The sequence below is a fragment of the Calidris pugnax genome, unplaced genomic scaffold (assembly GCF_001431845.1).
Source record: "Calidris pugnax isolate Ruff unplaced genomic scaffold, ASM143184v1 scaffold44, whole genome shotgun sequence".
Lineage (NCBI taxonomy): Eukaryota > Metazoa > Chordata > Aves > Charadriiformes > Scolopacidae > Calidris > Calidris pugnax.
In genome coordinates, this window is record NW_015094506.1 from 5,068,894 (window position 1) to 5,081,295 (window position 12,402).

Below are 12,402 nucleotides of genomic sequence, written 5' to 3' on the forward strand. Positions count from 1 at the left end.
GGGGGGGGAGGGGAGGGGCCGGCTGCTTCTTCCTCCTCCTCCTCCTCCTCCTCCTCCTCCTCCCTCTGCCTGCACCGGAGGGGGGGGCAGCCCGCTACTGAGAGCGAGAGAAAGAGGAAGGGGAAAGAAGAGAAGAAGAGCGGGGCGGGGGGGGGGCCGCAGAGAGGGGGTTGAAACCCGCCCCCCACCTTCCCATCCCGCGATCGGTGCTGCCTCCATCAGGACAACAACCCCTCCTCCTTCCCTGCACAACAAGATGTGAAGCGGAGACTCCTGGGACTTATCCTCACCCTCCTCATCCTTACAGCTCCCCGTTCTGCAGCCATTAGCGACGGGCGAGGAAGAAGCGAGTGGAGCTGGGGACCCCGCGCACGCCTTGCCTCTCTCCCCGCCGCCTCCCCCCCAGCCCTGTCGCGGGCGGTGGGTATTTTTTTGCAGGGTGGTGTTGGAGGGGGAAGGAGCCGCTGCTAGAGGACGGTGATCTTTTTTTCTTTTTTCCTCCTCCTCCTCTCCCCTCCTTCGCCCGCCTCCTTGTGGCGATGAGGAGGAGGAGAACGGCGCCGAGGAGGAAGAGGCTGATGGCGGCGGTGAGGAGGCAGCAGCAGGAGGAGGAGAAGACCCCCCGAAGGATGAAGATGATGATGGTGGCGGTGGCGAGGAAGCATCAGCAGCACAACAGCCGGGATTAATTTTACTGAAAAAAAAAAACAACCAACCAATCCACTAACCTCTTTTTTTTTTTTTAATTTTTTTTTTTCTTTTTGGCGGGGGCTTTACCTGCTCTTCCCATCTTCGCTCAGCCCTTTCGCCTGGGGGGAAGAGGCCTCTTCCCCCCCCGCCAGCCCCAGCTCCCACCTTCTCCCCGCTTCTCCGCTGCCGCCCTCCCGGAGCCCGAGGGGCAGAAAAAGGGGAACTCGGCCCCCCCTTCTCCGCCGGATCCTCCTCGCTCCCTCTCGGCCTTATTGTTGTTCTTCAGCTGACTCGGGGCCCGAGAAGAAGGTGAAGGTTTCGGGGTTCATCCCACACGCACCACCACCCCCCCCCCCGCCGTCTCTCCGCTCTGAGTGATTGTCTAAAAAAGAATTAAAAATGGCCGAGAATGTGGTGGAGCCGGGCCCGCCTTCAGCCAAGCGGCCTAAACTCTCCTCACCGGCGCTCTCCGTGTCCGCCAGCGACGGCACAGGTCAGTCTGGGGGACCCGGGCACTCCCCACCTCTCGGTGCCGCAGTTACTGCCCTTTTCTCCCTTCTTCTGCCTTAAACCTCCTCCTCCTCCCTTTTCGCTGCTGTTAACTCGTGCCTGCCTTCGGCCTTTCTCCCCTTTTCGCTCCCTTTGGAACCTCTTGGAGTTAATGGCACTGGGAGGGTGTTCGGAGGTTTTCTGCCTTTCTGGTTTTTTGGAAGTGATTGAAAGCAAAGCTGTTCAGTTTATTGTGCTTTTGATCAACTGCGGATAGGACTTAACAGTTTGTCATTTTCGTGTCTTTCACAATAGTAGTTGTTACTGAGCTCCTTGGTAAGCATATACCTAAGCAATGGCAGTTGCAGAAATGTGAAATAGTGTTAAATGTGATGCTTTTGTACAATTTATTGTTGAATTATGTGTGTACGTTTGTACACACAAACGTGTCTTGTTTCTTATTTTATTTTGCATTTACAAGGGTTTTTTTACAGCTCGTTTAGAAACGAGATTTATTTCTCTTTCCTTTTTTCTTCTTACATACAGTCTGCTTATTTGATTTACTTTTTACAATCCTTCTTGCTCTTCCTTGCAGAAGGATAGCTAAAAACTGCTTTTGTGACTCAAATAGACCATCGACTTTAGGAGAAAAACAGCTAAAACCAAAATCCAGATCCCAAGCACAGGAGGACATGAGGTTTAATGAGACTCTATCTTCTTAGAAATGAAATGTTATTTCACCTTATTTGCATTAAGAACCAATATGGAGCGTAGTTCTTCTTGCATCTCCCATTTCTTTGCTGCGAAACCAAAATGTCTGAAATTCCCCTGTAGACTTAAGAGCTGTGAAGATAAAGGGGCTTCTCTGCAGTCCTGCAAAGGTCTTTGGTGATGTTGTGAAAGCAAGCTAGAGGTTGGAAATCTTAGATGTCCCAGTCCCTCGCAAATATGAACTGGTCGTGCTGGAGAGGGGAGAGAGTAACAAAGGGCTGTTCAGCTTTTTAATGCTTCTTGTGAAGCAGATGAGTATTTGGTGTCATTTTGCTATAAGAGTACTTGGTCACCTGTCCCACAGGAGTTTCTTTGAACTATTGGACATGGAGGAGGCCTCCTCCTGCCAGAGTCTGAGTAGTGGCTTTTCTGAAGCCACCCGTGGTCTTGTTCAATGCAGTTAACAGCTGACAAGAAAAAGGAAGAGTAGCTTGTTTGGTTGGGGTTTTTTTTTGTTTGTTTGTTTTGTTTTGTTTTTTAATAAAAAGCTCCCCATTTGACATTAAGCAAGTTTTAGTAGCCGGTTTTTGGATGAGCAGTGGATGTGATTTGACTTGGAATCATCTTGAAAATTTTGATTTTTGCCTTCTCTATTCTTGGTGAATGACGTAGTTTTAAAAGTTTGTGTGTAACTTTTAGAGCATATTAGATGCAGACAATATTGTGTTGTAACTGGAGGATGTGGCTATTCCTAATATCAACAGGTCTCTGGTAAGAGAGTAAAAGAGCATTGGGAGAAGCTGCTCTTTAGCTATAGCCAGTTGTTGGGGTTTTTGTGCTGGACTTGGAAAGTAGTACTTAATTCAGTAGTTTTTTAATTTGTCTCAACAGTGGTTATCTTGCTCTGTTTAGAGAGGTGAAATAAAAATGAAGTCCTGATACTTGAAAAAATATGAAAGTTAAAGGCATATTTTGATTCGGATGAGCACACATAACTTAAGACACTTGTGATCAAATGGAGTTTGGATAACTTGTGAATGTATTTCTGTTTAACAGGTGTAGATTTTCACAGAATACTTAGTCTGTTTTAATTGTCAGCTTCCTGGGCAGCATAATAAGTGAACTTTTTACAGTTATGGTGAAACACTAGGGACTGTTGGGCAGTTTCAGTAGTACACAAATGGGATAATTTTTCTCAAAGTGATTGAGATTGCACAGCTATCAGGTGATGACAGAGGTTTATAGTGGTGTGAACACATATATATACTACATAAAAAACTTAAATAATCTTACTCTTCTAGATATATTTTTTGTTGTTGACAACTTATTACCTGCATTTGGGACAGTTCCACTTAATGTAGGTTTTAACATATATCATATCTGTTTCTCTAATTAAATAAAATAAAAGCTCTTATTGGTTAAGAGTGTTTTGAGGGTTATATTTTTTGTTAGCTGCTTGAGAGACTACATTTTTTTTTTTTCCCACTTTTACTATTGTGGGAAACTGCTTTGAAGTTTACATTTTTTTAACCTATCTGCTCCTTAAATTTGCTTTGAAATAGTGTAAGCAGCTTTCATTAAGTAAATTCCACTTACAGAATCTGTTTTCATTGTCCCTGCTCCTTAGTTAATTATAGAAAATAAATAACATGGTGCTTATGTACTTACTCAAGCACTCTTTTTAAAACTGTTAGATTCGCAGCGTCATTAGAGAGAGGGAAGGAGAAAGGTAAGAAACTTGCGCTGTTGATGAAACTTTTCCTGGCACATGTGCATAGTGGGACTTTCAGTTTGTTACTTTTGCTGTTAACTTTTGGGATCGTTTTTTAATCTGAAGTACTGTTTTAGCTTATTAGATAGCTAAAAACAGTGATTGTTTTTAGCTAACTTATTTCCAAACTTGCAGATGTTCAGTGTATTTATGTGAAGGCTAAGTTGAGTCTGTAATTCACTCATGTTTTCACTGTAGACCTGGATGACACCAATATTCTGGGCTTGGGATGTACTAAACTCAAATGTTGGTAGTTTTCTTCTAAAAAGTCAGCAAAGATCGTCCTAATCTAAGCTTGATTTATAGGCAGCAGCCAAATATAGCTGCATTTCCCACTGTTACTGCAGTGCTGCATCTCCTTCTGTCTTAAAAGTCTTTAAGTGGTTCGTGTGTTCTCTGCTCAAAATTTGCTTTGCCATAGAACATCCTGTATTAGTGTAGTCTTGAGTTGCTTTATTAACGCCAATTCCTTCTTTAGGAGGTAAGAATAACATAGACTTGCAGGGAAGCTGAAATGTTTCTATCGCACTTTGTGATAAACATTTCAAAGTAATTTAGAAAATCTTGGTACTGTCAGTGTTGTGCCGTAAATTATAATTTTTGAAGGCCCTTTTTTTTTTTTTTCTGAAATGTGTAGTTCTAAAAGAACTCTGGGGAGCAGGACCGTGTGGATTCCCTTAAACTGCCAGGGTTTTTTCTGCATTTTTTTTTTCCTATTTAAATGTTAAATTTGTTGCAAAGAAGAGTGGTAATTATACATATATCTTGTTCAGATGTTAAATTTTCAGAGGGCCATCACAAGTCTACGGTGGGGTCACCTTTCACTGGTACAGTATCCTTAGTAGGGGATGTGAGTTTGTGGCACTGAGTGTAGCTCTTCTGTACCCGTGTGGCTACACTGACATAAATACTTCCCTAGTTTAGCTCATCTTGCTTAGCTTTCCTTACTGGTAGAAACACTGTTTTGATATGTTGCCCCTAGTCTTAACAGGGCTCTCTGAAACATTGTATTAGCAAACTGGTGTACACCGGTTTGATTTTCCCCTCCCACTGCAACAGAATAATTCGAGCCCATCCAGAAGAGTTACGTGCTTGAGTAAATGAGTGGAAATCTTTCATAAGGATACATTTTTAGCTGGATAGCTTAAACCAGTGTGGTTTGGGTTTGTTTGTTTGTTTTTTTTAATTTTATTTAGCCTTTTTATTTGTGAATCCCTTAATTTTCCATGCAGTGATGCAGGTGCGCTGAGATTGCCATCTTTAGATTTCTATGTGTTGTATTCAGGAAGAGAGAGTTTAATCATGTTTTACAGCCTCCCCCCTCCCCTTCCTTAGAAATAACTCATTTTCTGTGAACTAGGAAAGCTTTTCAGGCTCTGGGTTCAGAACTGCTGTGTTTTGTCAAGGAATAAAAGCGGAGTATACTTTTTGCTGCAGCATGTTTGTATGGTATCATGTCTCTGGATTGCTAGATCTGAAAATAGGGTTTTACATGCTTAGAGTTTCTGGCTTGCTGTAACATTGGAAGTCGGTTTTCTGCAATTAGTTGGCATGTGTGTTGTATCAGAGATCAATGTACATATTTGTGGTGTGTGACTTAATATCCTTCAGTTTACTGTATCCAAAAGTCCTGTTTTCTGAGTGATAGTGCATCTTCAATCTCCATTTCAGGACCTGTCTTTTGTAAGGTTTGTTTGTTCCTTTTTTTTTTTTTTTTTTTTGGACTCTCTTTTACCCTTCAGCTGACAGGTTTCTTCAGGCCTTTTTTTTTGTAAGGTTTTTTTTTTCTTTTTTTTTTTTTTTTTTTAGGAACTGCTTCTGACCTTTCAAACTTTACTCTCCCTTACATCAAAGGTCTAAGACTTGTAACAAAACTTCTCACCTGGACTACTGCAGTTTTGACTGATAGTCATCTTTCATTTGTTCCAAATGTACCAGGACTTTGCTCAAAATGAATCATAGTAATCTAGTCTCACTACCTTTTCCAGAGGCATACATGGAGTTTTCTATTCTGTTTTCAGACAGCTATGGTGTTTTGTTTTTTTTCTCCTAGTGTTTGTATATACTACTTTTAAAACTAAATACTTTCCACAAATTTCTTTTCTGGCTAACGTTTAAGACCAAGTCATTAGTTATGTTTAATTTACAGCCGTCAGTAAAATATTTTTATCCCTTCTTGTTGAGCCACTTCTTTTCTTTTTTTTTTTCCTTAAGTATTAGTTATGAGAGTTGCTTTAAAATATGGTTTGATGGATTGGATATACTGTAAATCAGGTATTGCAGTGGTGGATGCTTGTGTGGCAAAAATGGGCATCTTTGCCTTGTAGCTAGGTATGTTCTCAAAGTAACTGCATTAGGAGTAAACTTAAATTAAGAGAACTTAAGTCTGCAAGTTTTTTATTTTAAAAAGTAAACCAGTCATTCATATGGTGCTCAGTAGCTTGAGAAAATCTTGCAGACTCTTGAAGCTTGTAGATTTCCAAACTGATAAATCTCTGCTTTTTTTTTTTTTTTCCCCTATTACCCAGTGGATTGTGTGTGTCTTTGATGTAAGTATGTACTTTTTCTGAGCAGTGTTAGAAAAGTACCTATTTTTTTAAAAAAAGAAATATCCACTTCAACACGAGGACTGAATGTATCGTGATGTAAAACTGAATCTTGAGCATTTGCAAATAAAAACCTTTGAGACTAGAAAACCAGTTTACAGTTGGAATTAAAAATACAGATTCACAAGCTTGATATCAAAGGGAAAACCTTTTGTTGGTGAACTTAAATCCCAGATGTAAAAAAAACCCAACCAAACAAAAAAACCCTACTGACTTTTGCATGTTGTACCTCACGGTGTTGGAGCAGGGTTTGGATTTGTTATAGAGGGTCCCTAGTTCAGGTCATTGGTCAGTTGTGTATTTGAAGAACATGAAGTTTATCGTGGAAGGGTCTAGCGGAGTCTAGAGTTTAGTGTACGTTCTTAGGAGATGTGGAATTCATGAAATACTGGGGGATAAATGCTGAACTTCTACTGTAAGGATTCCAGTTCTTATACTTTTGCAACTTGGAGAAAAAAATGTATTATTAGATTTTAGTTTTGCATGATTTAGTGTGTACTTCTTGCATCTTCTCTGTAGGCTGCTTGATTATCTCCAGTGTGTCACCTCAGGGTCTTGCTTAGCGCTTTAACAGGAGCAGCCTTTCAGTGCTTGCTCCAGCAATGTAATGATACTGCTTTAACCTTTCCCATCACCCGAACTGGTGCCCCCTCTGAGAGGGCTTGGCCAAAAGTCATTTAGATTTATTATTTGACAAATGGAGTAATTTTGCTGTGTAGATTTCACTGACAGATAAACAATGCACACCTGTCTCCAAGGATTTGGCTTTTCTGTCTTTACTTAAACTGTAGCAGCAGGCTGAAGTAAAATACATCTGTCTCTGCATATGGTTGTGTGCACTGACAAAAAAACTTCCGTGGTTACATTGAATCTGTGGAACTTCAAGCAGAACTTGAACTAGGGCAATTCACAGAAATCCTCTCCCTGAGCAGTGGCATATCTGACAATGTGACTCCGTTCTCTTCCGAAATAGCAACGTTTCCTTAAAGTGGATTGGCTTATGAATGCATTTAAAGTTCCCTTAAAAACTTGATGTGCTGTATTCTTCTTGAAGCTCCCATTTCTTTCAAAACTTTTTGAAGGAAATCAGAAAAGGGAGTGTTGGATTCTGATGAAATCAAATCCTAGTTACTTGTGGTTTAGTTGACGATGTCAATTGTGTTTACAGGAGCAGCAAGGAGATGAGATTGTGGTTCAAACTAGGATTTTCATTAAAAAGTTAGGTACAGGACCTTTAAAAACAGCGTTAGGTTATTATTGTTGGTGGCTGCGAGATGGAGCACAGAAAGATTTTGCTTTTTTCATCTGATGATGTGAAATACCTCTGTACTGCACCTTCTGTTCCTTCTCCATAAGAGGTGTAAGTAGAGTTTTGTACTGTAACTGTTGCTTGCAGGATCATGATTTACTGTTTCTCGCTTTGTAGAACTCCCAAATACAAGTGAATAGATAATCTCTCTTACAACAAACTTTTTTTTTAATAATTATAATAATAATTCAAAAACCTCTGGCAAAATACCGGTGTATGGCTTGCTCAGTACAAATTCTGCTGAAGCTGAACTGCCTTTTACGTATTCCTGAATATAATTTCAGGAGCTCTGGGGAGTTACTGGTTCAAGATAAAGAAGTCTGATCTGCTGACTTCTATGTTTTGTTTGCTTGTATATTTTCTTATACGTAAATTCAGCATTGCTTTTTGATTTTACTCAGGAGTAATGTTGAATGAACTCAAGTCAGTAATACTCAGAAAACTGACTTGACTTTCTGGTAATTGTATATGCAGATTGCATCATTTCAAAGTCATCGTCTACTTGACATGAGATGAACTTCGCTCTTTTCTTGAAACTGGTTTGTAATCACTTCTAAAATGAATCTGATTCAGTGTGTTTGTGCACATATGGGTGTTTCCTTCCTATCCACACCTACCCATTTGCTGCCCACCAATATAGCAGGCCAGCAAGACAGCTCTAACGTTCCAGACTTGTGTGTGCAGTGCTCCACAATTCATCAAACTCCCAACTGAAATGCTATTCTTACTATTGAATGGTACCACAGACCAACCGTAGGTAACTTAAGGTGGTCTTATGGGAATTTCAGTGGCATACACAGGATAGTCTTGGGAATAGGAATACTAATTTAAAGATTCTTTTTTTTACTAAAGTTAAAGGTAGCCCAGTGAAATTTATGCGAATAGCCACATGTTCACAAGGAAATAATTAACTGTGTGACTTCAGCATTTTGGAATTAAAATGTCAAAACTTCATCTTACTAGATCATCAGCGATGGCAACACTAGTACCTTTGCATTGTGTTAGGTAACAGTGTGAACAGGCAGGTACACAAACAACAGTGTCTTTGAAATTCCCACTTAAGTGATGTTAAAATATTAAACATACCCTGTCTTGATTCTTGCACCTAGTCTTTTCCATATGATTGGACCACTTCCATTTCCCTGGAACAGCTAAAAGTCTATATTCCAGAACCATAACCATTGAATTTTCACTATGGTTTTCAGTGGTCAATGCCTGCTATCATCTGTTATCTCTAAATCTTCTAAATTTGAAGAACTTTGAATATGATAATGAAAATGAGAACAGTTTGTTTTAAATACAATTTTCTTCTGCAGTTGGAAAAAAAAAATGCATCAGCCAGTATCTACTAAAATTACCGTTTCTGTTGATACTAGTTTGGGACAAGTATGACTTAAACTTGCAGATTATTGAGACTTTGCTAAACTGAGACTTTTTTTCCTTAAGCAAGAGTTGATTCAAACCACTGTTTGAGTAGGAATTAGGATAACTTAAATGTCAAGAGTGAGGTCCTAATTTTAGGACTTCGATAGATGTTAAATGATAGCTGTTGCTTCTGTAGAATGATTTGCTTGTTTGTTTGTTTGCACTTGTAAAATACTTATGTTTCTATGTGGTTATCATGCGCATTCTAAATGGTGATTTGGACTTTGGCCAACAAACATTTGGTTGTTTTTAAAAAATCTGGGCCTGAAGTTGTACACTACCATGACGTGCTAACTTGTTCTGTGCCGCTGCATTTGTTGTCCTCCAGAGGTTTTCAGTATGTCCTTTTTAGATGTGTTTTCTGCTTGTATTGTTTGCAATCTTACTTCAAATTACCAAGTTTCTTGATGTAATGAACAAATTTGGGTCTTTCCTGGATTAGCAGGGAAGGAAGGAGGAGGTGGTGCTTCCCAGTTTCTTGCAGGGAACAGAATTAATATTGCAGCCTAGTGCTGAAGGTTTTGTTACCCAAATAGCGTAATACAGAATCAGAATTCCCAGTTGCTGTTGTGTAAGTGATAGTGAAGACTTCTGCATCATACTTCCACTTTGGGAGTGAGTGACGATTAGGGTTATATAGGGACTAATGTGCTATATAGGGATTTTGGAAGCAGTAGTTGTAATGATGAATCTAGACCCTAATATTTTAGGCTGATGTTGAATTTTTTTGCCCTTAGTTTTGCCTCAAACTAATAGATTAAAGTAAGTCTACATTTTAAGTTCGAAAAAACGGTTTGGCAGAGTTTGAGTAATTGTGGCTTCATAGGGGATCTACATGAAAAGCCTTCTCCTTGATGGACTTTAATGGGAAGTATAAACCTGATCTTCAAAATGCTGTGTAGCAAAGTTTTCTCACACCCACCTGGTAGGAATCCTAGAGTTTTTGCCTCTTTCTCAGACTTGTTGGTTGTTTGTTTCTTTTTCCCCCCAATAAAACTGTCTGAACATGTCTAGCTTAATTTTCTGCCATTACAGAGGCCTTGGGAGATGATGACTTCCTTTATTAGCACTTTGTTTCAAGTTTGTGCTTTACCTTTACTTCTGCATTTTCCTGGATAACTGGGAATCATCTTGTGAGAATGTCTCCTTATCTTGTTACGCTTTTTTTTTTATTTTTATGTTTTGAGTTCTGTCTTCTTTTCAGGGCATTTCAGGCAATACATTTCAGAGCCTGTAACGCTCCTGTAAGGCTGGTGCTTGTTGACTGCAAGCTTGACAGGCTGGTTTCTCTGGAATATTGGTTGTATCCTCTGGGTGCTTTCTCTGTTACATCTCGGCCCTGTTCGATTCCTGGATAGCTTTCATGTCACCGTACAGGGAAGATACTGACCTCGGCAGCTTATTGTTATTCTTGGTCTGAAAGGTATCATGTTTTCTGCATAGTCCAACATCATCTGTGGCTCCTGTCAACCCTGTCACATGCACGCTTTGTATTCAGTGCCCTGTATTAAGCCTTGTCCACTTGTTTCATTGTGAACCTAACAACTGTGATATAATTTGATCCACTGATAGATTTCTGGAGCCCAGAAACATTTGTGCAGAAAGGTGACTGTTCAGCAGCTTTCTAATTTGATATGTCTGTGTTCAGAATATAATAAATGGGATGCAAGGACAGGAGCTGTAAAGTCTCTTACCTCTGCAAGATCAGCAACGAGGTAAGCATTGGAGTAGGTTGTTTTATGCGTTTGACATGGAGGGTTCTTCAGGTATCACTGTTCACACATGATGCTGTTTCTTCAAATATACCAGAGGCTCGAAAGTAGGCTAGAAAGTATACAAAAGAAACTAGCATGTGCCACTTGAACCCACATGTTGATTTCTTTGGATATATTTTCCTTGTGTTTAAGTGTTGTCAGAAATCTCTGCCTTGCCTTGCATGCTTTGAGAGCTGTTACATCTCTGGTGCTGCCAGATGCTCTTGCAGTAACACCAGCTTGAAATAACTCATTTGAAAATTGATCGCTTGATAAGGCACCTATGTCTTATTGACTTAAGGAATTTGATTGCACGCTCTAAATCTGTACTGGTTTAAAGTCCATTTTGGTGCCTTGTGGGTTTCCAACCCAGGTGGCAGTTTCCTTGCATCTTGCAGATCAGACACTCTTAAAGGCATACTTCTGAGAAGTAGGGTCCAAAACTAAGAAAATAACTCACAGTATGCAACCCAAGTTAGCATACTCATTTTTGAAGTTGCTTTCTCACACTTTAGGGTGCAGTTCATATTACTTAATCCAGTCTAACTGGACTGCCATTGAAAGAAATGGACCTGCTCCATCCTACTGTCTTTTCTCACCCACTTTCTCACTACAGATTTAACGTAGCCAGGGCAAGTCAGGCCAGTTTCTTGACTCTACAAAAAAAGACTTGCTTGAATGTTCTGTGGTGGTACAGTTCCTAAAATGAATTATATGCCTTTGCATGTTAAAACTCCCTCAGGTTAAGACTTCCTGATCAGCTGCTTAAATGTTTTTTCATGGAGGTACTTTCCTGCTTTTTCCTTTGGATCTTAGGTGGCAGTAGCAATATATTCTGTATCTTCTTGTTACCTATGGAGAGAAATACACTGATACACAAATAACATAACGTGGAATCACTTTGTGCCACTGTATTGAGATCAAGATTTAGCTCTACCAGTTACTTCCTCCATATAACCGGGTATTTTTGAGCTCTTAGGTCAGATATCGTCTGTTTTGGTACATCTCAATTTTTCTGTGTCTGATTATACCCTAAGATCTCTGGTGGTTATGAATCAGGTAGACAAACCTTTGCAGGGCTAATCTGCCACTTTTTCCCCTCCCACAAGTTTTGTTTTATTAGTAAGAAATCTTTGTGTATATCCTTAGTGAAACAGATTGCAAGGCTAGCAGTGAACTCAGTGTACTGGAAAGTCAGTCAGTTCACTGGATATTTATTTCCTTGTCTATTTATTGTCACCATTGTCTTGAGCTATGCCTTTGGCTCTTGTGTGAGTGTGTGCGCTATTATTTTCACGTAATCTGAGCTGTGTGGCCCAGCCTTGTCAGTTTTTGGAGTGGCCATAGGTAGAACTCTCTACAGTGGCCTTTAGGATACATATTATATGTAAAAGATTCTGAAATGGATTGCAACTGTTGCTAAATACAAAGAAAGTCTTATTGGTCTTCATGTGGCCTTTTGAGACTGTTAGTGTTTCAGTCCTGTATCTGAAAATTTCTGCCTCCCAGCAGTTGACTGAAAATGTTATTTTCATAGTTGACCAGAGAACTGAAAGTTTTTCTAGTTTTGTTGTTCACTGGCTGAAGTTTTGTTTTTGGAAAAGACGTAAGAAGAGCAAACTCACACCAGAATATTTCATTATTAAT

The 12,402-nt window shown here is 39.9% G+C and overlaps 1 protein-coding gene across 1 annotated transcript in view; it reads left to right on the forward strand.

Annotated features, from left to right (window-relative positions):
• Positions 1 to 519: 519 nt before the first annotated feature.
• EP300 (E1A binding protein p300) overlaps positions 520 to 12,402 on the forward strand; it is a 61,026-nt gene continuing 49,143 nt past the window's right edge. The window contains exon 1 of the mRNA XM_014963842.1: positions 520 to 1,183. Coding sequence (XP_014819328.1) covers positions 1,090 to 1,183 — 94 coding nt within the window. The 5' untranslated portion in view covers positions 520 to 1,089. The remainder of the gene's footprint in view (positions 1,184 to 12,402) is intronic.